This window comes from Lepus europaeus, chromosome 6 (assembly GCF_033115175.1).
Source record: "Lepus europaeus isolate LE1 chromosome 6, mLepTim1.pri, whole genome shotgun sequence".
Lineage (NCBI taxonomy): Eukaryota > Metazoa > Chordata > Mammalia > Lagomorpha > Leporidae > Lepus > Lepus europaeus.
Genome location: NC_084832.1, coordinates 86,435,217 through 86,458,714, shown reverse-complemented (window position 1 = coordinate 86,458,714; position 23,498 = coordinate 86,435,217). Strand labels below are relative to the sequence as shown.

The following is a 23,498-nucleotide window of genomic DNA, read 5'->3' as shown; positions in this document are numbered from 1 at the left end:
AAAGAAAATGCATTTAGAATATTCTACTTTCCCTTATTATTTCACCTCATGAAACAGTATAGCAAACAGCCCTTTCTTTTTACCCAGCCAAAGCGGAAAGCAAAGAGAAAAATAAATACCAAAATAGCAAGCCAAATCAAACCAAACCCTCCCAAAGCTTCGATCTCTAGGTTAGCTTTGAGTCGGCGCTCCCTGTTTTCCGGGATACTTGGAGATGTGTTGCTCTTGTACGCGTCCCTCAGTTTTCAAAGACGTCTGCGCCCAGGGTCTCCAACCACTGCGGAACCCGACTCTAGGACGGTTTTCCCTCCCGCCCCGCCGCCCGCCTACCGCAGTCACCCGCTAGCTTCCGGGCCGACAGGAGGAGCGCAGCCCATCCCCTGGGCAACGCCCGTCCTTGTGGCGTCGCTGGGAATTGTAGTTTGCGTGGACTCAGCGTACCCGCACGCAAGCGCAAGGGGGGCGATGGAAACTACAATTCCCAGGAGCCCTCGGGACAGGGGCGGGGCCTTCCGGGGGGCGGGGCTCCTACTGACGCGGTGATTGTGGCGGCTCATTCGTAAGTGCGGCTGCGACTGCGGCTTCTGGTTCCCGTGGGTTTAGCTGTCGGTGCTGCGCGGAGCGGTAATTTCGTGTGGGAAGGGGGCGAGGAAGCTCGATTTCTGGCGCCCGGCACCTGAGGGAGGACCCCGCTTGGGCGGCGGGGTAGGCTCGGCAGGGCGCCGGCGGCGGCTGGCCGCGGCGGCCCTGGCTTGGCTCCTCAGCGCTGCGTTGCTCCTTAGGGTGCCGGGGTCGCCTGCCTCCACGGTGGTCTCGTCCTGGCCGGGCGAGTTTTAGGTGTGGTGAGGGGCGCGAGGCCCACAGCCCCACTGGAGCCGAGCTGGCGGAGTGGCGTTGCTTGCAGTCCTCTGGGCGGGTTTCGCTGAGCCGCGTCAGGGGGTTCTCATTTAAACCTTTGTGTGTATTCCTGGCTTTCTAGTAGATGCTGCGACGCGAGGACTAATAATCACTTCTCAAACCAATTTTTCTCGGCCTCAGAATGGCTTTGAATGTGCTGTTTGTGTCCAGTTTCCTCGTCACTGCAGAGAATTTCTCTCTCTCTTTAAATTGCCTTAAAGAATGTTTACCTAGCGTTTTTTGGAGGTTGCAAGGCTGTCAATTTGTCAGGCTTTTATGAACAGCTTTATTGATAAAAAATAAACATGGTGCATGTTTAATTCATACGGCTTGATGGGTTTGACATATTCAGGCTTCCTTATCCATAATATTTTGATATCTGAGTCCACTGCCTTTTTAGGCAGGAAGTAGTGAATTCCTGTGAAACTGCATTTTATTTTATCTTTTATAATTTTATTTATTTGGTAGAGCAACAGTGAGAGAGAGACAGACAAGGGAAGGGAGTGGGGAGAGAAATTGAGATATTCCATCTGCTGGTTCACTCCCCGAATGAACACACAAGCCAGGACTAGGCAAGGCCAAGCCAGGAGCTGGGAACTCAATCCGGTTCTCCCATGTGGTGGCAAGAACCTAACTGCTTGAACCGTCACCTACTGCCTCCCAGGAGGCTGGATTAGAAGTGGAGCAGATGGGACTCAAACCAGCACTGTGGTATGGGATGGCAGCCTTGCAAATGGCAGCCTGATCAACTTGCAACCACAACATTTGCCCCAAAGCACTGTTTTATACTTCGTGGTGACATCAAGTGTGTACTTAGATTCATAGTCATGAAATTGAAGTGAAACTGTAAGTTTTTTTTTTTTTTAAGATTTATTTATTTGAAAGGAAGAGTAACAAGGAGGGGGAGAAAGAGAGCGAGCGAGCTTGCATTTGCTGGTCGACACCCCAAATAGCTGCAACAGCCAGGACTGGGCAGGGCTGAAGCCAGGAGCCAAGAATTTCATCCTGGTCTCCCATGTGGGTGGCAGAGGTTCAAGTATTTGGGCCATCATCTGCTTTTCCAGAAACATTAGCTGGAGCTAGATTCAAAAGCAGAGCAGCCAGGACTTGAACTGGTGCACGGGGTTGCTGTCATTCCAAGTGGTGGTTTAATCTGATGCACCACAGCACCAGCCCCAATTTTTTTTTTTTTTTAAGAGAGAGCTTCTATCCACTGGTTCATTCCCTAAATGGCTGCAAACGACGAGCTTGGCCAATCTGAAGCCAGGAACCAGGCGCTTCATCTGCTTCGAATTCAGCTCCATGCTCATGCACCTGGGAATGCAGCAGATGATGGCTCACGTATCTGGACCCCTGCCACCCATGTGGGAGACTAGGATGGAGCTCTTGGCTCCTAGCTTCAGCCTGGCCCAGACCTGGCTCTTGTGGCCATCTGGGGGAGTAAACCAATGGATAGAAGATTCTCTCTCTCTTTCTTTTTAAAGATTTATTTATTTGAAAGGCAGAGTTAGAGAGAGAGAGAGAGAGAGAGAGAGAGACAGACAGACAGACAGACAGAGATACAGACCCCTTCCATCCCCTGCTTTATTCCCCAAATGGTCGCAACTGCCAGATCTGGGCAAGGTTGAAGCCAGGAACCAGGAGCTTCTTCTGGGTCTCCCATGTGGGTTCAGGTGCCCAAGACTTGGGCCATCTTCCACTGCTTTCCCAGGTACATTAGCAGGGAGCTGGATCAGAAGTGGAGCATCTGGGATTCAAACTGGCATCCATATGGGATGCTGGTGCTGCAGGCCATGGCTTTAATCCTCTGCACTACAGTGCTGGTCCCCATTCTGTCTTTCAAATAGCAGAAAGCTGGATCAGAAGTAGAAGAGCTGGGATTCAAATTAGGCATTCCTGCAAGGGATACTGGTGTCCCAAGTGGAATCTTAACCACTGTGCCAGGTGCCTGCCCCAGTACATGACGTCTTACATCATACAATGCTTGAAGTGAAGTATAATATTATCAAAAAGATAGAAAAAATTTCATATTTCTTCTGCTTCTGAATTTAACTTTAATTGAATTCAATTCTTCACATCAGCCACTTTTTTCAGTACTTGCTAGCCATGTGTGACTACTACACAGCACATGTCCGTGATACTGGTTGTTTTTTTTTTTTGTCCCTCTTTCTAATTCTTGTATATGCAGCTGTTCGGTTTCCTTTGTAGTTAATGGTATATCTAGGATATATTCAGTAATTCCATCTCAGTAATTAAAGAGCTTATTTGTTCTCTTTAACAGTTGTGTAATTTGAATGCATGATTAGCAGCTGTTCCTGTGTTAATGGATACTTAAGTTATTTTAAGTTTATTTTTACTATTGTGAGCTTGTGCCAGTATGACTGAGACAGAAATGTCTTGAGGTAAAATTGCTGAGTCAGGCCGGCGCCATGGCTCAACAGGCTAATCCTCTGCCTTGCGGCGCCGGCACACCGGGTTCTAGTCCCGGTCGGGGCACCGATCCTGTCCCGGTTGCCCCTCTTCCAGGCCAGCTCTCTGCTGTGGCCAGGGAGTGCAGTGGAGGATGGCCCAAGTGTTTGGGCTCTGCACCCCATGGGAGACCAGGAGAAGCCCCTGGCTCCTGCCATCAGAACAGCGCGGTGCGCCGGCCATTGGAGGGTGAACCAACGGCAAAAGGAAGACCTTTCTCTCTGTCTCTCTCTCACTGTCCACTCTGCCTGTCAAAAAAAAAAAAAAAAAAATTGCTGAGTCAAAGTTTCTGTTCATTGTCAGTTTGAATAGAGATCCTCTTTTTTATGCTTGGTGTTAATTTTTATCTATTTAAAAATTATTCATTTCTCATTTTTTATATGAAAGAGAGCGACAGACAGACAGATACTTAACATCTGCAGGTTCACTCTCCAAATGTCTATGATAACCAGGGCTTGGCCAGGCTGAAGCCAAGGAGGCTGGAGCTTCATCTGGGTCTCCCTTGTGGGTGACAAGAACTTTAGCCTTACAGGAAGCACAGTAGCAGCAGTCTGGATTGGAAGTGGAAGAGCTAGATTGGAAGTGGATTCAAACCAGGTACTCCCGACATGGGGTGTAGGCGTCCTGATGGTTGACTTAATCATTGCATCAAACACCAGCCCTTGGTATCGAGTTTTAGTCTTTGTCAACCCTGTATGTGAAAAGTGGTTTGTCATTACTGTTTTAATTTCTGTTCAGTACAGTGAGGGTGGGTGTATTTTTGATATTTGTATGTCTGTTTTTCTATCTTTTGTATGTTTATTTTTTTAGACCTAGTTAACAAGTGAAATGCATGTTTGTTTGCCTCCAAATTGCCATTTTTCATTTCTCTTTGGTTTTTAAAAATTATTTATTTGAGAGGTAGACAGACAGAGAGAGGGAGAGACTTGAACCTGTGCCCATAGTGATGCTGGTGCTACAGACTGGGGCTTTAACCCACTGCGCCACAGCGCAATCCCACCCCACCGCCCACCCCCTTTTTTTTTTTTTTTTAAGATTTATTTATTTGAAATAGAGTTATGGTGGTGGAGGGTGGAGAGGGAAGGGACAGAGAGAGGTCGGTCTTCCATCTGCTGGTTCACTTTCCAAATGGCTGCAATAGTTGGTGCTGGGCCAGGCTGAAGTCAGGAGCTTTATCCAGGTTTCCCATGTGGTTGCAGAGGCCCAAACACTTTGGCCCATCTTCTGTGAATTCCATTCTGCATCCAGCTGCTCATAAAATGTCTTTACTTGGATGTCTGTTAGACATCTTAAATTGTCTGCTATTAAACTTTTTTTAAAATTTAAGAAAATATTTATTTGAGAGACAGAGCTACAAAGAGAGAGTGATAATTAGAGTGAGCATGAATGCTCTGGTCTGCTGGTCCATTCCCCAAATATCTGCATTGGCTAACGCCTACCGGCCAAAGCTGGAAATCAGGAACTTGATTTCAGGTCTCCCACATGGATGACAGGAACCTGATTCTTGAACCATCATTCTTTCCTCCTAAGGGTCTGAATTAGCAGGAAACTGGAGTCAGGAGCTGGAGCCAGGGTTCCTACCCAGGTACTCTAGTGTGAACTGTGGGTATCTTAACCACTAGGCTAAATGCCTGCCCCATAAATTCAGCTCTTTATTTCTTATAAACCTGTTTTGAATTCAGTCTTCCTTATCTCAGTAAATGGCAACTCTGTTTTTCCAGTTGGTCATCAAGGACATTGTAAGGAATGAAGTGGAGGAGCCCAGTGACTTTTGGAGGTTGTTAGACAATCAAGGAGGGATGGTTGGTGATGCAGGCTGATCATAAGAGATTAAAATTGCTTTTTATGGTAGAGGCAGGAAGGAATAGTGTGGAAGAAAAAAATAATCAATTACATATATGTGTGTGTGTATATATATATATATAGTATGTATATGTATACATAATACATATATGTACTCCAGGCCCAGTGATATTAGAGGCTGGGCTGCATAGAAAACGTGTTCTGAGGAAAGAGAGGGATGCTTCCAGAAGCGGTTAGGTTAATAGCGGGTTTTGCTAATGTAGGAAAGTGAGTATTTTAGTGCTGGGGATGCTTAGGAGCTGGAAACAAAAGAAGGCGTGGGGATTAGCATGTAAGAGGTGAAGGGTGGCTTGGGAGCAGGGGACTGCTTGTGGTGACTGATAAAGGTTTAAGTACACAGATTAATCCTGGAAAAGTCAAGGTAGGGTAGTGGTCATGGTGGGTTCCTGGAGGGATGGGTCATTGGGGGGGGCATCCTGCAGATGAAGCATAAGAAGTGTAGGTGGCTGGTCCTACTCTGCCCTGGTAGCTGTACTACCCATGTCTTCTCCTCCACCTAGTCTTTAATTTTACACACAAGGACTTCCTGTCCACCTTGTCTATACTTGCAACCGCATGGCTTTTATTTTTCTCCTTAGCACTAATTACTGTTGTATATACTGTGTAATTTATGTGAGTGTGTTTTTCTTTTCCTTTTTTTTTTTTTTAAAGATTTATTTATTTATTTGAAAGGTAGAGAGGCAGAGAGAGAGAGAGAGAGTCAGTGAGTGAGTGAGTGTGAGTCTTCTCTCTGCTGGTTCACTCCCCAGATGGCCACAATAGCTGGAGCTGGGCTTATCTGAACCTGGGAGCCAGGGGCTTCTTCTGGGTCTCCCATGTGGGTGCAGGGGCTCAAGGACTTAGGCCATCTTCTGCTTTCCCAGGCCGTAACAGAGCTAGATTGGAAGTGGAGCAGCTGGGACTCAAGCCAGTACCCACATGGGATACTGGCACTGCAGGCGGTGGCTTTACCAGCTAAGCCACAGCGCCGGCCCTGTGAGTGTGTTTTTCCCAATTGCACTCTCATGTATTTACTGCTTTGTATTTGAGCTCTAAAACAATATGTGGCACAGAGTAAGAACTTAATGAATGTTTGTTCGTTGAGTAAAATCAGACATATTAAGGGGAAGAGCTTATCTCCTTTGTGATGTCCTATTGAAGCTCACTTATTGCACAGTGACAGAATTACTGGGAATATTTTAAATTCTGATAATTCAGGTAAAGTAGCAGAATGTAATTTTATTGTTGAATGTCCAATAAACAAAATATATCTTAAGTACTAAATTTAGTTTTCAATCCAACCTTAGTTCTGATTTATTTTTCACTTAATTTTAGTAAATGTTTATCAAGTTCCTCTTTTCAGCCAGGTATGAGCCTAGGTAGTGGTGAATATGAAGATATCCTCAAGGAACTCCATGGCTTGGTAGATTGTGAGCTTGAAAACAAAATACCCCTTGTCAATGAGAGAAGGGCTCCAATAGTGAAGTCAACGCCCCCTTGGAATATGGATGAGAGACTGTCTGATGGTGAGAGGTCAGGAGAAAGAAAGATGGGGCATAAAGGAACATTTGGGAAAACTACTACATAGAGCCATGGAAAGAGGTGATAACTTTTGTTCTGGAATTAGGGAGAAAATGAGTGTTTAATGTGGTTCATATTTGACATTGACAATGGCTTTTTTTTTTTTTTTAAGTTTTGTTTATTTGAATGACAGGGAGAGAGAGAGAGATCTTCTATCCACTAGTTCACTCCCCAAATACCTGCAGCAGCCTGGTGAAGCAGTAGCTAGGAACTCCATCTGGGTCTCCCACATAGATGGCAGGGGCTCAAGTACTTGGGCCATCATCTATTGTGTTTCCAGGTGCATTAGCAGGGACCTGGATTGGAAGTGGAGTAGCCAGGACTCAAACTGGCACTCTTGAAAAGGAAGTCAGCATTGCAAGTGGTGACTTAACCTGCTATACCACAGTGCTGGCCCCAGTAATGGCTTTTTAAAAATTCGGAGACTTTCAAGGTGTTTTAGTTCCCATAGTTCTAAGTCAGCTGATCTAGCACTTTCATAATACCATTATACAATTGAATAATTAGGAAGGAAGGAATTTTAAGTTTTTGGTCCAACTGTATTTGGACATTTTGAAGACCGAACCAAACCCAGGTAGCTCAGTGTTCAATTTCTTTGCTGGTTAAAGGCTTTTATATATGAAATGTTGACTGCATTTTCATGTGAGATTGAGGTTTGCGTTAGTTTTGGGTAGAACATGTAGTAGTTTTGATTAATAGTTTTTCTGTCTATTCATACAGGTGTTGGAAATCAACTCTTCTAGCTTTTACACAATTCAAATATAATAGTGTCATTGCACTGAAATGTTCCTGACGCCAACCTCAGAGTTAAACAGTGGGCAGAACTTCTTAACCCAATGGATGACCAATCCTTCTCGGGCTGGGGTCATATTAAATCGTGGATTTCCTATTTTGGAAGCTGATGAAGAGAAGCGAGCAAGTGCAAACATTTCTGCTGGTTTTCCTATTAAAGCCACACATTTTTCAAATAGCTTCACCTTTCTTAGTGAAGAAGATTCACTTCATGAAGGGCAGAAGTTGGAATCCAATAGCACTTACAGACCACAGTCAGATACACCTGAAACACGCACCGTCTTCCCTTTAATTAAAAATGGATCACAAAGTGTGGCATGTCAGGATGTTTCTAGACACCAGGAAGATAACAAAAATGACTTTATTCCAGCCCTTGTGAGTGAATTCAAAGAAGTGGCTTATAAAGACCCACTTTTTAAAAAACTGGAACAGGTACAATAGGATTTGGCTTTATATGTATTTGTGTTATTGCAGATTTCTTTTGATGTGGAAGTCATTTGTTCCATGTCCTTATTTTTTTCCCTTTACTCTGAAATTCTCCAAATAACTGACTAAGCCTTTTGTCTAAAGTAAAACATTAAAAAAATTTTTTTGGTAAGATAGGAGAATATCTCACACTTAAAATAACAGTGTTAAGTTGTTTCCTCATTTGGTAAAGACTAAGAAATAGTTGATCAAATATTAAAGGAAAGAAGTTGATGATACCTTGATACGTATTGTATTTTAAGAACCAAAGGATTCAAGTGGCTTCTTATATTTCTTAGTGATATAATTTCCCTCATAAGAAACTGGATTTTAGAGTTTTGGTGGTTGATTTAGTTACTAAAGGGTCGGTCTCTCTCTGAAACTTTTTTTAAAAATATTTATTTTATTTATATGAAAGAGTTACAGAGAGAGGTAGAGATAGACAGTGAGAGAGAGAGAGAGAGAGAGAGAGGTCTTCCATCTGCTGGTTCACTCCTCAAATGGCTTCAGTGGCTGGAGCTGAGCCAGTCTGAAGCCAGGAACCAGGAACTTTTTCTGGGTCTCCCACATGGATGCTTGGGCCATCTACCAATGTTTTCCCAGGTGTATTAGCAGGGAGCTGGAATGGAAATGGAGCAGTTGGAACCTGTGAAACCTGTGCCCTTAGGGATGCTGGTGCTGCAGGCTGGGGCTTTAACCCACTGTGCCACAGCCCCCCCCCCCCCCCCTTAAAGATTTATTTATTTGAAAGAGTTACGGTGGCGGGGAGTAGTGGGGGAAAGGGACAGAGAGAGAGGTCTTCCATCTGCTGGTACGCTTCCCAAACAGCTGCAATGGTTGGGGCTCGGCCAGGCTGAAGTCAGGAGCTTCATGCAGGTTTCCCATGTGGTTGCAGAGGCCCAAACACTTGGGCCCATCTTCCACTGCTGTCCCAGGTGCATTAGCAGGGGGCTGGATTGGAAGTAGAGCATCAGGGACTCAAACGGATGCCCATGTGGGATGCCTGTGCTGCAGGCCGAGGCTTAACCTTTTTTGCCACAGTGCTGGCCCCCTTTCTGAGATTCTGTATCAGGGAAGATACAAGAAGGAAGATGGGAGAGATTAAGATAAATGCAGGCAATAAGGGTCTATGAAGAAATGTGGAGTTCGTTTAATAAAGTTAATTGTATGCTTGAACAGCTGAAAGAAGTACAACAGAAGAAACAGGAGCAACTGAAGAGGCAGCAGCTGGAGCAGCTGCAGAGACTCGTGGAAGAACAGGAGAAGCTGCTTACGATGGTGTCTGGGCCCCACACGCTTCCTGGTGTGTTTTGTTTATATAGAGCCTTCAGTAGTATCATGAGAGACAGTGGCATGTACTTCTTTATCTTCCTTTGTTTCACAGGTTATCTCCACCATTCCTCCAGCCTATGTTGCAAGCTCAGATGTATTTAGGGGCTAGGCAGATACACATGAAGTGGTGCTGTAATAGAGTTGGGACAAGAGGGAGTGCTGGCATTCTGTGATGCATGTGCCCTGCTTAATAGCTTTCACATGAAAAATAAAAATAATCATTAAAAAGGCCAGTAGCAGAAAAGCCAAATTTGGCCTAGACCAACCCCTACCTGATGAATGAAAACTATTTGGGCCATAAACATAAATAAATAAGTAAGTAAATAAATAAATAAATCTAAAAATAAACCAACCAGCCATTCTTCTCAGCTGAACTATTCCAGAAATGTCTAAAGTAAATGACAGTATTCTGTTGTTGCTATGTCAGTGAACAGAAAGCATCTTGCATTTATGAGGGGAAGACTGTTGAAATGTGATCAGCAGTAGTTTAAATCTTTAAATAAATATATGTATATATATTTAATTTATTGATTCAGAGGCAGAGAGAGGGATAGACAGAGCTGCTATCTGCTAGTCCATTCCCTAAATACTTACAACAGCCACAGGTGGGCCAACCTGGGAACTCAGTCTGGGCCTCCGTTGTGGATGGCAGTAATCAGATTATTTGAACCGTCACCATTGCCTTCCAGAATCTGCATCAGTAGTGAGCTGGAACTGAGACTATAACCCAGGCACTCTGATGTGGGATACAAGCATCTTAACCACTAGGCCAAATGCCTGACCCTTGAAAAGTCTGTAGGCTATGCATAGTAGTCACAAAAGTATTTAAAATCATGACTTGCCCAGTTCAATGATCTTCAAAAGATCATGAAGAGGATTGCTGGGTCTCCTAGAGTGATAAACATTTAAGAAGTGCAGGGTGGGAAGTGGGGTTGGGGCCACAGTGTGGCCTCCGCATTACAAAATAAAGCCCTGGGTATCCTTTAAAAAAAAAAAAAAATCATGACTTGCAATGATAAATTTTATATTGAAAGAGAATATATCATCAATCTACTGGTGTACTCCCCAAAAGGCTACAACAGCCAAAGCTGGGCCAGGCTGAAGACAGGAGCTAGGGACTCAATCTAGGTTTCCTATGTGTGTGGCAGGGACTCAGCTGCTTGAGCTATCACCTGCTGCCTCACAGCGTGCACATTAGCAGGAAGTTGGAATTGAGAGCATAACCGGGATGGAAACCCAAGCACTCCCATGTGATCTGCAGGTGTCTGAAGTGGTGTCTTAACTGCTATATTAAATGCCTGTCCCAGTATTATTTCTTAAGAGACACACTTGACTGGTTCAGAAAAGTGCCTATTCAGAGATTGCAGTGGGCATTGAGGATATAGAAAAGACATTAGTCAATGAATGTGTCAAGTGTGGCTAAGTGGGAGGGGTGGGGAGTAGTGAAGAGAAATTGTAGCAAGTGAGGAATGTTTTAGGAAACTTAGATGCTTATCTTGGAGAATATAGAGGACATATGGATAGGTAGAGCATTGCTAAATCTGAAAATCCAGAATCCGAAATGCTCTAAAAATCTGCAACTTGTTGAATACTAAGATTCTCAAAGAGTTTTCCATTTTGTTTTTGCACCCTTAGTGCCTCTTTTATAAAGGTGATTTTAGGGGCCAGTGATGTGGCGCAGTGGGTTAACGCCCTGGCCTGAAGTGCCAGCATCCCATATGGGCATCAGTTCTAGTCCCGGCTGCCTCTCTTCCAATCCGGCTCTCTACTATGGCCTGGGAAAGCAGTAGAAGATGACCAAAGTCCTTGGGCCCCTTCACCCATGTGGGAGATCGAAGGAAGCTCCTGGCTCCTGGCTTCGGATTGGTGCGGTTCCGGCTATTGTGGCCATCTGGAGAGTGAACCAATGGATGGAAGACCTCTCTCTCTCCCTCTCCCTATCTCTGTAACTCTGTCTTTCAAATAAATAAAATAAATCTTAAAAAAAAAAAAAAAGGTAATTTTGACTTTGAGAGCTTCTTCTGGGTCTCCCATGTGGGTGCAGAGGCCCAAGCACTTGGGCCATCTTGGCTGCTTTCCCAGGGCATTAAAGGGAGCTGGATTGGAAGTGGAGAAGCTGGGTCTTCTTATTTTTTTTTTAAGATTTATTTATTTATTTGAAAGTCAGAGTTAACATACAGAGAGAAGGAGAGGCAGAGAGAGAAAGAGAGAGGAAAGGTCTTCCATCTGCTGGTTCACTCCCCAATTGGCTGCAGCATCCTGAGCTGCGCCGATCTGAAGCCAGGAGCTTCTTCTGGATCTCCCAAGCAGGTGTAGAGGCCCAAATGCTTGGGCCATCTTCTGCTGCTTTCCCAGGCCTTTGCAGAGAGCTGGATCAGAAGTGAAGCAGCTGGGACTTGAACCATCGCCCATATGGGATGCCGGCACTGTGGAGCTTTACTCGGTATGCCACAGTGCCAGCCCCTGCAGCGCTGCCCCCCACAGTTCTGTGTGAGTTCCAGAACTTTACGGGCAGTCTAAAGGGGAGTGTACTTTTACAGGTAGGTAGTGTTCAGATCGCTGGCATAAGTCTGCATTGGTGCCGTGTGGGACTTTTCTGCTACAGGCTGCAAGTTGACAGCTGCTGTGGTGTGTGCTCCTGGAGTCAGCAGAGCTGCAGCTCTGCCATACACATGCTGTTTGCACAGGAAGTGTTCTGTAAATATACTCTTACTTAAAGTTTGGTGATGTTCACTCTGGAATTTTAAAATTTCATGATTTTGTTAAATACCTTTTCCTAATGAGAAAAAATATTTTGAAGAATATTGTGTGGGGTGGGGGTGGAGGGTCCCTACTAGGCAGAACACAAAATGTTGTATGAAGGCATTAACTTTGTTGGTGTTCTTAATTGTAAGCTTTGGCTTTACTGCCTGATGATCAGAGCCAGAAGTACAGGTCACCAGGAAATTCAGCTGCTGGAGAGAAAGCCATGCCCTTCTTACCATCTTACATCTTCTCGAACCAATCCCAAGAGAAAGCTCACACTTCTGATATTTTACCTGATGAGCAGAACAACTTGTGTAGAGGTACCTTTCAAGATGTACCTATCAAGCACTCAAACAGTGCTTCTCCCAGTTTGTTCTATGAGGCCCAGTGTCAAGAAGCACTTGCGAAAATTGATTCGAAGGAAGAAAACCATAACCATGCTACAGGTGAGTTACATTTCTGTCTTCTGTACTTGACTAACAGGATTACCAAGTTGTCCTAAGACAAGAGAAAGCCTTTGTGTGTCTTTTCTCATCTTCTTTGGCTTTAATTGTGAGGTTCCACATGCTTCACAGCCACCAAGTTTGAATTGGAATGAAGGCAGGGCTAGGATTTGACTTTGTAAGAACAATCACAGTGCTCATGCTGACTCTAAACTTTGCATAGAAACGTGAGGTCTTCAAAAAGGAAAGCACTGGGGTGGCATTGTGGGTTAAACCCCTGCTTGGGATGCCGGTACCACAAATCAGATTGCTGATTTAGATCCTTGCTCCTCTGCTTCTGATCTAGCTTCTTGCTGATGCATCTGAGAAAGCAAGTCATTGAGTCTCTGCCATCCAGTCCCGTGCTTTTCTTTGCTGGGAGGGTCTTTATTACTGATTCCATCTCCATTGTGGTTATTGGTCTGTTTAGATTTTCTGTGTCTTCTGGACTCAGTTTTAGTAGATTGTATGTGTCCAGGAATCTATTTATTTCTTTTAGATTTTCTGATTTGTTGGCATATAGCTGTTTGTAGTAATTCCTGATGATTCTTTTTATTTCTGTGGTATCTGTTGTTACATTTCCTTTTTCATCTCTGATTTTATTGATTTGGGTCTTCTCCCTCTGTGTTTTGGTTAGTTGAGCCAATGGTGTATCAATTTGGTTTATTTTTTCAAAAAACCAGCTCTTCATTTCACTGATCTTTTTTATTTTAAAATTTTATTTATTCTCTAATTTTAATTATTTCTTTCCTTTTACTAATTTGGGGTTTGATTTGTTGTTTTTCTGGGTCCTTGAGATGCATGGATAGCTCATTTATTCGATGCATTTCCTGTTTCTTGATGCAGACACAAATTGCTATACGCTTCCTTTGTAACACTGCTTTTGCTATATAGCCCTTAAGTTTTGATATGGATCAGCACGGTGCGCTGGCTGCAGCGCGCCAACCGCAGCGGCCATTGGAGGGTAAACCGATGGCAAAGGAAGACCTTTCTCTCTGTCTCTCTCTCTCTCACTGTCCACTCTGCCTGTCAAAAAAAAAAAAAAAAAAAAAAAGAAAAAAAAGAAAAAAAAAGTTTGATATGTTGCATTGTCATCTTCATTTGTTTCCAGGAATTTTTTTCAATTCCCTCCTGATTTCTTCCGTGATGATTCAGGAGTGTGTTGTTCAGTCTTCATGTATTTTCATATTTTCTAGAGATTCTTGTGTTGTTAATTTCCAGCTTCATTCTATTGTCAAAAAAGATGCTTGTTATGGTTCCAGTTGTTTTGAATTTGCTGAGACTTACCTTATGGCCTAGCATATGGTCTAGCCTAGAGAAAATTGAAATTTTGAAAAGAATGTACATTCTGCAACTGTGAAATATTCTGTGGATATCAGTTATGTCCACTTGGCCCATAGTGTAGATTAGCTCTGTTGTTTCTTTGTTGATTTTCTGTCTGGTTGATCTGTCCATTGATGAAAGTAGAGTGTTAAAGTCTCCCATTACTATTGTATTGGAGTCTGTGTCTCTCTTTATATCCATTAACATTTGTTTTAAATAGCCAAGTGCTCTGGCATATGGGTATATATACATTTATTAAGTCACATCTTCCTGTTGAATTGATCCGTTAATGATTACGTAATGCTCTTTTTTTCCCTCTTAATAGTTTTGTCTGATATTAGGATGGCTATACTGCTTGTTTGTGCTTTCCATTAGCATGGAATATCTTTTTTCATCCTTTCACTTTCAGTCTGTGTGTCTTTGTTGATGAGATGTGTTTCTTGTAGGCAGCAAATTGAATGGGTCTTGTTTTTTAATTCATTCAGCCAGTCTGTATCTTTTAACTGGTGAATTGAGGCCGTTCACATTCAAGGTGACTTTTGATAACTAACAAATTGGCCCTACCATTTTTCCATAGATATGCCTATTGTTTGCTTTGTATTTCCTTTGTGCTTTTACTGGGAGATTTCCTGCCTTCATAGTCTTTCATAATGATGACCATATTTCTGTGTTTCTTTGTGTGGCACATGTTTTTTTCAAGACTCTCTCTTTTTATTAAAGCTACATAAATTGCTACAATTTCCCATGTTTAAACTGTTGTAAAAAGTTTTTAAGCAACAGAAAGAAAAAAGCTAAGTAGTAGTGTTGGAAACAACTGGAGTAGTTGCAAGACACAATTGTCAGTTGGTCCTGGAAATTCTGTCTGTACTCTGATGTTGATTTTACCTGTTCATTTTTAGTCTTAGGCTTAAAATCCTCTTGTCTCTATTCTGGTGAGTTTTTTTTTTTTTAATTTATTTTTTAAGGAAAACAAATTTCGTAAGTGCAACTTTAGGAATATAGTTATTCTTCCCACCATATCAGCCCTCCCACCCACACTCCCACCCCTCCTTCTCCTCCTCTCTTTCCCCTTGCCAGTCCCATTCTCCATCAAGATTCATTTTCAATTAACTTTGTGCACAGAAGACCAACTCTATACCAAGTAAAGATTTAAATAATTTGTACACACACACATACACACACACAAAAACTGAGAACTGGTTTTACAGTTAACTCTCAATATAACTCATTGAGGACAGAGATCCTGCATGGGGAGTTAGTGCACAGTGATTCTTGTTGTTAACTTAACAGTTAACACTCTTATGTATGATGCCACAAACTCTGTCAGTATTTGGACAAGGCCATAAGCAAAGTGGAAATTCTCTTCTCCCTTTAGAGAAAAGTACATCCTTCTTTGATGGCCACTTATTTCCACTAGGATCTCTCTCACAGAGATCCTTCATGTAGAACATTTTTTTTTTAAAAGATTGATTTATTTACTTGAAAAAGTTACACACACACACACACACACAAAGAGAGAGAGAGAGAGGGAGAGAGAGGTCTTCCATCCACTGGTTCACTCGCCAATTGGCTGCAGCAGCCAGACTATGCAGATCTGAAGCCAGGAGCCAGGAGCTTCTTCCGGGTCTCCCATGTGGGTGCAGGGGCCCAAGGACTTGGGCCATCTGTTACTGCTTTCCCAGGCCATAGCAGAGAGCTGGGTCAGAAGTAGAGTAGTCGGGACACGAACTGGTGCCCATATGGGATGTTGGCACTGCAGGTGGTGGCTTTACCCACTCACTACGCCACAATGCCGGCCCCATGTAGAATATTTTTTGCCAAAGAGTGTTGGCTTTTTATGCCTGAAATGCTCTCATGGGCCTTTCAGCCAGACCAGGAAGCCTTAAGGGCTGATTCTGAGGTCAGAGGTGTAGCACATTTTTAAGCATCCTTTGTAAGGCTGGATGAGTGGTGACAAATTCTTTCAATTTCTGTTTGTTATAGAAATTCTTTATTTCACCTTCATTCATCAATGAGAGCTTTGCAATGTACAATATTCTGGGTTGACAGTTTTTTCTTTCGAGATTTGGACTATGTCTCTCCATTCTCTCCTAGCCTGTAGGGTTTCTGATGAGAAATCAGCTTTGAGTCTCATTGGCATTTCTCTTGTGCACATTTTAGAATCTTTTCTTTATGTTTTCCTGTTTAAAGTTTGACTACAATGTGTTATGGTGAAGATCTTTTCTGGTCATGTCTATTAGGCATTCTAAGTGCCTTATGTACTTAGATGTTCCTTTCTTTCTCCAAAGTAGGGAAGTTTTCTGTAATAGTTTCACTGAATCGGCCTTCTAATCCACTCTCTGTTTACACACTTTCAGGAACTCTGAAGACTGTATGTTGGGCTGTTTGATAGTATTCCATAAATCTTCAACACTGGTTTTAATTTTTCTTTAACTTTTTTTTTTTTTTTTTGATCTGAGACATTTCCAAAATTTGCCTTTTAGGTTGGATATTTTTTCTTCTGCCTCACCAAGTCTGTTAAGGCTTTCCACTGTATTTTTATTTGAGATGTTGAATTCTTTATTTCTAATATTTCAGTTTGATTATCTTCTAAATCTCTATTCATGGTCAGTGCTGCAGGGTGAGGTGAGTATCCAGGGTGACACCCAAGTTGGGTGTAGTAGATCTCCTCTGTTGTCAGCAGGGGGCAGTGTCTGCTCAGCTCTGTTGGTGTAATCACACCTACACCTCTCCTCCAAGGTGATCAGTGCCCAGGGTTGGCCCATGGTGGATGCAGCACTCACCCACGCTGCTGCATGAATAACATAAAGGATCTGTGCAGTCCTCAGTGTGAGCACAGATCCCACTGAAGTGACCCACCCCAGGCAATCGGGGAGCTCTGAGCCTCCGGCACCCCACACAGTCATTGCCCAGAGACCCAGGTACACCTTGCGCCCTATCGTGCAGTCAGAGTTCCCACAGTCTCAGCACAGTCTCCCCCAATCCCAGAATGCAAAGGTTCTGCTTCACCCCACTAGCCTGCCCATCCATGGAGCAAACAGAAGCATTCCCAGAGCCAGCTTCCTGTGGGTGTTTCACCTTGGCCATTTGAGCCCCAGAGCCTATGGTATGTTGAGAGTCTGGGGGCACCTCACAGTCCTAGGCGGATGCCCAGCCCTCTGTTGACCCTCCCAGCCAGACTCAAAATCCGTGGGCTACCTGGATATTTTCCTTTGGTAAAATCCCCATATCAAATGTGTGCACAAGAGCTGCTGTAGATGCTACTGGTGTTAAAATGGCCCCTTCTCCCCATATCCCCATTGCTGGGAGCGTGCAGAAGAGCCTCTGCAGCCACTATTGATGTCATAGTGGTGCCTTCTCTCCGCCTCTTTCTGGACCTGCACATAAGCACCACCACAGCTAGTACTGGTGTCAGAATTGCGCCTTCGCTCGCCAGGTACCAGGTGCCCTTGTTGGGGGATGGGTAGAAAGGAACATGCTCTTTTTCTGCTAGGTTGTGCTGGTACCCTGTCCCCCATTAGGGCTCCAGGCCAGCCTCAAAGACAGTGTGCTCTGCCAGGATCTCCCTCTGGCAATATCAGCAGTGGTGTGGGCTGCTGCAGTGTGCTCTCACCTCGCTCTCCAAAGCTGCCGCTTCCTCTGGCTGTTGGCTGTGGGGATTGTGTGTTGTGTCTGCGCTTGTTGCTATTGTCTGTACCTTCCATGCTGATTCACGGCATCCCTCTTCCTTCTGCAGAATTTCCACTGAAGATTTCTCTCCAACCCTCACGTGGGAGAGCACTTCCTCCACTTTTTTGCTACTATTTTACACTAGCCTAGAGCAGTACATTCTTTCCCTATTGAGCCATCTTGGAATCCCTCTTTTTCTTCTTTATTATACAGTATATTTCCCTAATTTTTAAGTGTTCACCTATTTTATTCATTTGAAAGGTGTAGGGAGGGGGACAAGAAAGAGAAGTAAGGAGACAGAGATCTCTCATCCACTGTTTAACTCTCCAAAGGCCTGGAAGTGCCAGTGGTGGGCCAGGCCAAAGTTAGGAGTCATGTGAGTGGCAGGGACACAATCACTTGAGCCATTACCTACAGCCTTCCAGGGTGAGCATTCCAGGAAGCTGGAATGAGGAGCAGAACAAGGACTCAGACCCAGACACTCTGATGTGGGACGTGAGCATCTCAAGCAGAGTCTTAACTGTTGCACCAAAGCTGCCCCTCCCACCCCCAGTCTTTTTTTTTTTTTTTTAAAGATTTATTTATTTATTTGAAAGAGTTACATAGAGAGAGAGAGGCAGAGAGAGAGAGAGAGAGAGAGAGAGAGAAAGAAAGAAAGAAAGAGAGAAAGAGAGGTCTTCCATCTGCACCCCCCCAATTGGCTGCAACGGCCAGAGCTGCGCTGATCCGAAGCCAGGAGCCAGGAGCTTCTTCCGAGTCTCCCATGCGGGTGCAGGAGCCCAATGACTCAGGCCATCTTCCACTGCTTTCCCAGGCCATAGCAGAGAGCTGGATTGGAAGTAGAGCAGCCGGGACTCAAACTGATGCCCATAGGGGATGCTGGCACTGCAGGCTGGGGCTTTAACCTGCTATGTCACAGCGCTGGCCCCACCCCAGTCTTTTATTTTAGAAAATTTCAGATATCCAGAAAAGTTGAAAGATCACTACAGTGATTACAAATGATAATCACCTAGGTTCAGCAGTAAATATTTTGATGTATTTGCTTTTTTAATATATTTATATGCAAGGGGTCTTCAGAAAGTTCATGGAAACTGTATTATGAAAAACTGTGCATGATTTTCAAAGTTTTGTTGCACTAAGCTAAACATTTTAATTCAATTTTCCATGAACTTTTTGAAGTACTCCCTTATGTATCTATGCTTATATATGTGTTTCTAACTATATCTGCATGTAATTTGCTGAACTGTTTCACTGAAGGTAATATGCAAGCTTTATTATAAGTGTTTCAGCATTTATCAAGTAAAAATCAGGACATTGCTATATAAAACCACAATACAATATTATATCTATGGACATGAACAGTAATTTTGTAATCTCCAAGAACATTTTGGAATTCTTCCTGTTATCCTAAAAATGTCTTTTAAAAAAGTTTTTTTGTGAATTAAAAATGAATCTTGGGGCCGGCGCTGTGGCACAGTGGGTTAACGCCCTGGCCTGAAGCGCCAGCATCCCATATGGGCGCTGGTTCTAGTCCCGGTTGCTCCTCTTCCGATCCAGCTCTCTGCTAAGGCCTGGGGAAACAGTGGAAGATGCCCCAAGTCCTTGGGCCCCTGCACCCATGTGGGAGACCCAGAAGAAGCTCCTGGCTCCTGGCTTTGGATCAGTGCAACTCCAGCTGTTGCAGCCATCTGGGGAGTGAACCATTGGACGGAAGACTTCTCTCTCTCTGCCTCTCCTCTCTGTGTAACTCTTTCAAATAAATAAATAAATCTTTAAAAAAAATGAATCTTAATGAAAAATGGAATGGGAGAGGAAGTAGTAGGAGGTGGGATAGGAATGGGGGTGGGAGGGCAGGAATGGGGGAAAGAAACACTATATTCCTAAAAGTGTACATATGAAATTTGTATTCATTAAATAAAAACCTTAAAAAAATTAAAAAAAGGTTTTTTTTTTTAAAAGATGGATCTGTCAAGTTAATGCATTACTTTTGGTTGTTAAAACTCTTTAGACCATTTTGCTCAAGAAATGCCTCCACATTTTTTTCCCCCATGATGTTATCTTTTTGAAGCATATCAAGTGCCATAATTAGGGTTTTGTAGTTTTTCCTTATATTAAAGAAATTCTTGAGTATTGTAAAATTGTTGACGTATTATTTTTAATCACAATTTTTTTAGCATAATAACTTGTAAGATTCCTTTGTCTTAGGACTTTAATCTGTTTTTTTTTGGACTGAATTACTTTCTAATTTTTATTCTAGGAGAAAGTTTATCAATGACAGAACAGATTCTGGAAAGGAGTGATGTGAATTTAAAAAAAATTGGTGATTCCTCAGAAGTCATTAATATTGAAGAAAGGTATTGCTAATGTTGAAAGAAATAAGAAATGTAGCAGTTTGTCATTGTTAATGTTATTATTGAGCTCTTTCTGTGAAATATCTACACTTGATTTCAATTGAATATGCTTTTGAGTATAAAGTTGAAGATAAAACCTGTCATGCTGGTGGCGACAGAAAGGTTGGGGAGAGTAAACCGGTTACAGGAGCTTTGATATAGCACTAGAAGAACGGAACAAAATTATTTTCACTTAAGAGACATATCTGGCCGGCACCGTGGCTTAACAGGCTAATCCTCCGCCTTGCGGCACCGGCACACCAGGTTCTAGTCCCGGTTGGGGCGCCGGATTCTGTCCCGGTTGCCGCTCTTCCAGGCCAGCTCTCTGCTATGGCCCGGGAAGGCAGTGGAGGATGGCCCAAGTCTTTGGGCCCTGCACCTGCATGGGAGACCAGGAGAGGCACCTGGCTCCTGGCTTTGGATCAGTGAGATGCGCCGGCCGCAGCGGCCATTGGAGGGTGAACCAACGGCAAAAAGGAAGACCTTTCTCTCTGTCTCTTTCTCTCACTATCCACTCTGCCTGTCCAAAAAAAAAAGAAAGAAAAAAAAAAGAGACACATCTGGGTAAACGTAATCTCACATAGTTAAATCCTGTTTTTGAAAGGAGAAAAATTAAGTATTGAAGTCTCACATTTGGTGTCACTTATATGTTATAATTGTATAATTATATAAAAATGTTGTAAAGATGATTTGAAATATTTTAATGTACTTTATGCCATGGGTAGAGTGACTTTGGTGGCTATTTACACTAAGGACCTTTCTTAATTTGAAAGGACAAATTCAATGAACTTTTTTTGAAATAAATTTTAAAGTTATATAATGAATATGTCACTCCAAAATTCAATCAGCAGTCACTGGATAGGTTTCAGAAGGGATCTTGATGACCCCCCAAATCACATGCAGAATAGTAAATATCTCTATGTTTTTAGGGGTGGTAGGATTGTTGCTTGTTGCTTTTATTGGATTCTCAAAGAGGGTCCTTGACTTTGATTAATTCTCAGTGTAGTCAAGGATGTCTATCAGGCACATTAAGTAAAATAGTCACACATTGTGATTTGTGTGCTATATAACTTTTTTTTTTTCTGATTAGGCCTATTAAAGCTGCTATTAGAGAAAGGAAACAGACATTTGAAGACTACTTAGAGGAACAAATTCGGCTGGAAGAACAAGAACGAAAACAAAAACAGCTAAGGGTTAGCGTCTATTATTTTGAATAAATTATTCTAAGACTTTAGAGATTTGTTTATAATTTGCTTTAAAAATGACTTTGAGATTACTTACTAGAATTAATTGTCCTTTAATTTAGGAAGCAGAAGGACCATTGCAAATCAAAGCAAAACCAAAGCAACCATTCTTAAAACGAGGAGAAGGTTTAGCTAGATTTACAAATGTTAAATCTAGGTTTCAAAAAGGGAAAGAAAGCAAACTAGTGACTAACCAGAACACTTCAGAAGACCACTCTGTGTTTAAAGTAGACAGACAGCAATTCCAGCGGAAAACTGCTCTTATAAATAAAGAACTGTGTGCAGAGAGCCCTACTGTTAAAAAGGACAATAAAGTTCGGACCAAGAGTGTTTCTGTTACACTTGGTCAGAAGCTACAAGTGCCTAAAAGTAATAATAGAAAAAGTCTCTCTCCGTCAGGATTGAAAATTCAGCCGGGAAAGAAATGTGATGGACAATTGAGAGACCAGATCAAAGTAGAAAAAAAGGTTGAATTTACTAGCAAGGAAAATGTACCTGAGGGTACAAAACCTTGTGATACTGGTTGCAGAGTGTGGAATAAAACACAAAGGAAAGACAGACTGCCACTTTTACCAGGGCAGCTCAGCTGCGTGGCTTCTAAGGACCCAATGAGTGATACTGTGAAAGAGATGGAATCTTCTCTTGACATTTCTCTTCAGAAAAAATTAGAGAATTGGGAAAGAGAAAAGGAAAAGGAAAATTTGGAATTAGATGAGTTTTTGTTTTTAGAGCAAGCTGCTGATGAAATATCATTTTCTAGTAATTCCTCATTTGTGCTGAAGATCTTAGAAAGGGATCAGCAGATCTGCAAAGGTCGCCGGATGTCTTCCACCCCTGTGAAAGCTGTGCAGCCAGAGAAGGCACATCTGGTGGATCCTGTTAGTCAGAGTAACCACAGTGAGGGTCCCAGCCACACTGCCCGTGAAAGCAAAAGTGAGTGTGAGGTGGCACCCAAGCCACTGGGCACAGTGTCCCCACTTAATGGACTGAGAGAACAGGCTTGTAAAATCAGAAGGAAAGCCTGTCAAAGGAACTCTTTGAGCAATTCTGAAAGCCAAGCTGCATGGGATGCAAGTGATGATGAAGGTGTTACCAACAGTGACAGCGGCACTGACTCTGAGGAGCAGCTTGATGTCACCATAAAACCATTGACTGAGGAGGGAGAAAGGAGTTTCGGCAGCATGGAGGATAGCCCACACGTCTGTGATGGCAAGGGGCCTTTTAGGGATGCTCAAACTCAAGAAGATAAAAGAGATGTGGATCTGGATTTGTCTGATAAAGATTATAGCAGTGATGAGTATATCATAACAGAAAACGTGAAGAACAAGGAACCTGAGCCCTCACAAAGACCTTCATCTCTAAGTATGAGTAAAATCGACTTTGATGATGAAAGAACTTGGACTGACCTTGAAGAGAGTTCATGTAAACATGATGCTGTCCTTGAGGATGAAGCCATTTATGGGATACCCAAGACACATGCCCTTAATAAGAGTGAAATCTGTGTCCTGGACAAAACAATAAAGAGGAAGATTGCACCAGTCAAGAAGGGAGAAGACTCACGCCAGGCAGGCAGGAGCAGAAGCCCTCCCCCTGTGTCGGATCTCATGATGAAATTCTTCCCTTCTTTGAAACCAAAGCCAAAACCAAAATCAAAATCAGATTCACATTTGGAGAATGAACCCAAGTTAAACATGAGTCAAGACCAACCACCTGGTGAGTCAGCATGATAAAATATGTGTTGGAATGTTAAAAATTTAACATTTGTTTTACTGCCATGCTCTCAGGATGCTTAAAATCCTAACCTTCATTATTGCTCAGCAAGAGTTAAATTAATGATTGATTTGTAAAACTTTGATTTGTTTTGTTGGTCTAAGTAAAGTAATAGTCCCTGGTATAAGAGATTCAGATGAATTATGCCTTCAGGTTCTTCAAACGTAAACTTGTGTTTTAACCTTCCTAAGGCTTTAAGATAAATTACTTTATTATAAAGTGAGATAATATTTAAGTTTCTTTTACAGCCAGGGAGCACTCCAAGTAATGGTTTATGTTACTAGGAGGGGGTGGTGGTGAATCTTTTTGTGCACAGATTTTTGTGACTGCTAAAAAAATTATTTTTGTGTACCTCTTATGTGAGCTTGCCAAACATGTCCAAGAAGGACTAAAACAATACAGTCATCCCCGTTTCTGTGGGAAATGTGTCCTAGGACTCCATGTGGATACCTGATACCCTGGAGAGTACTGGATGTCTATATATGCTGTGTTTTTTC

General features: G+C 42.8%; 1 protein-coding gene across 6 annotated transcripts in view; it reads left to right on the top strand.

Moving 5' to 3' along the window:
- The first annotated feature begins 523 nt into the window (after positions 1-523).
- The window catches only part of CENPJ (centromere protein J), a 60,266-nt gene continuing 37,291 nt past the window's right edge, over positions 524-23,498 (top strand). For 2 of the 6 annotated variants that reach the window (XM_062194494.1, XM_062194488.1), the window contains exons 1-8: positions 556-624; positions 6,572-6,810; positions 7,510-8,013; positions 9,226-9,349; positions 12,273-12,569; positions 19,855-19,951; positions 21,078-21,180; positions 21,294-22,944. In XM_062194494.1, coding sequence (XP_062050478.1) covers positions 7,573-8,013; positions 9,226-9,349; positions 12,273-12,569; positions 19,855-19,951; positions 21,078-21,180; positions 21,294-22,944 — 2,713 coding nt within the window. In that variant the 5' untranslated portion in view covers positions 556-624; positions 6,572-6,810; positions 7,510-7,572. Of the gene's footprint in view, positions 625-6,184; positions 6,205-6,571; positions 6,811-7,509; positions 8,014-9,225; positions 9,350-12,272; positions 12,570-19,854; positions 19,952-21,077; positions 21,181-21,293; positions 22,945-23,498 lie in introns of those variants that run through there. The other 4 variants (XM_062194489.1, XM_062194492.1, XM_062194490.1 and 1 more) reach the window with 4 other exon arrangements.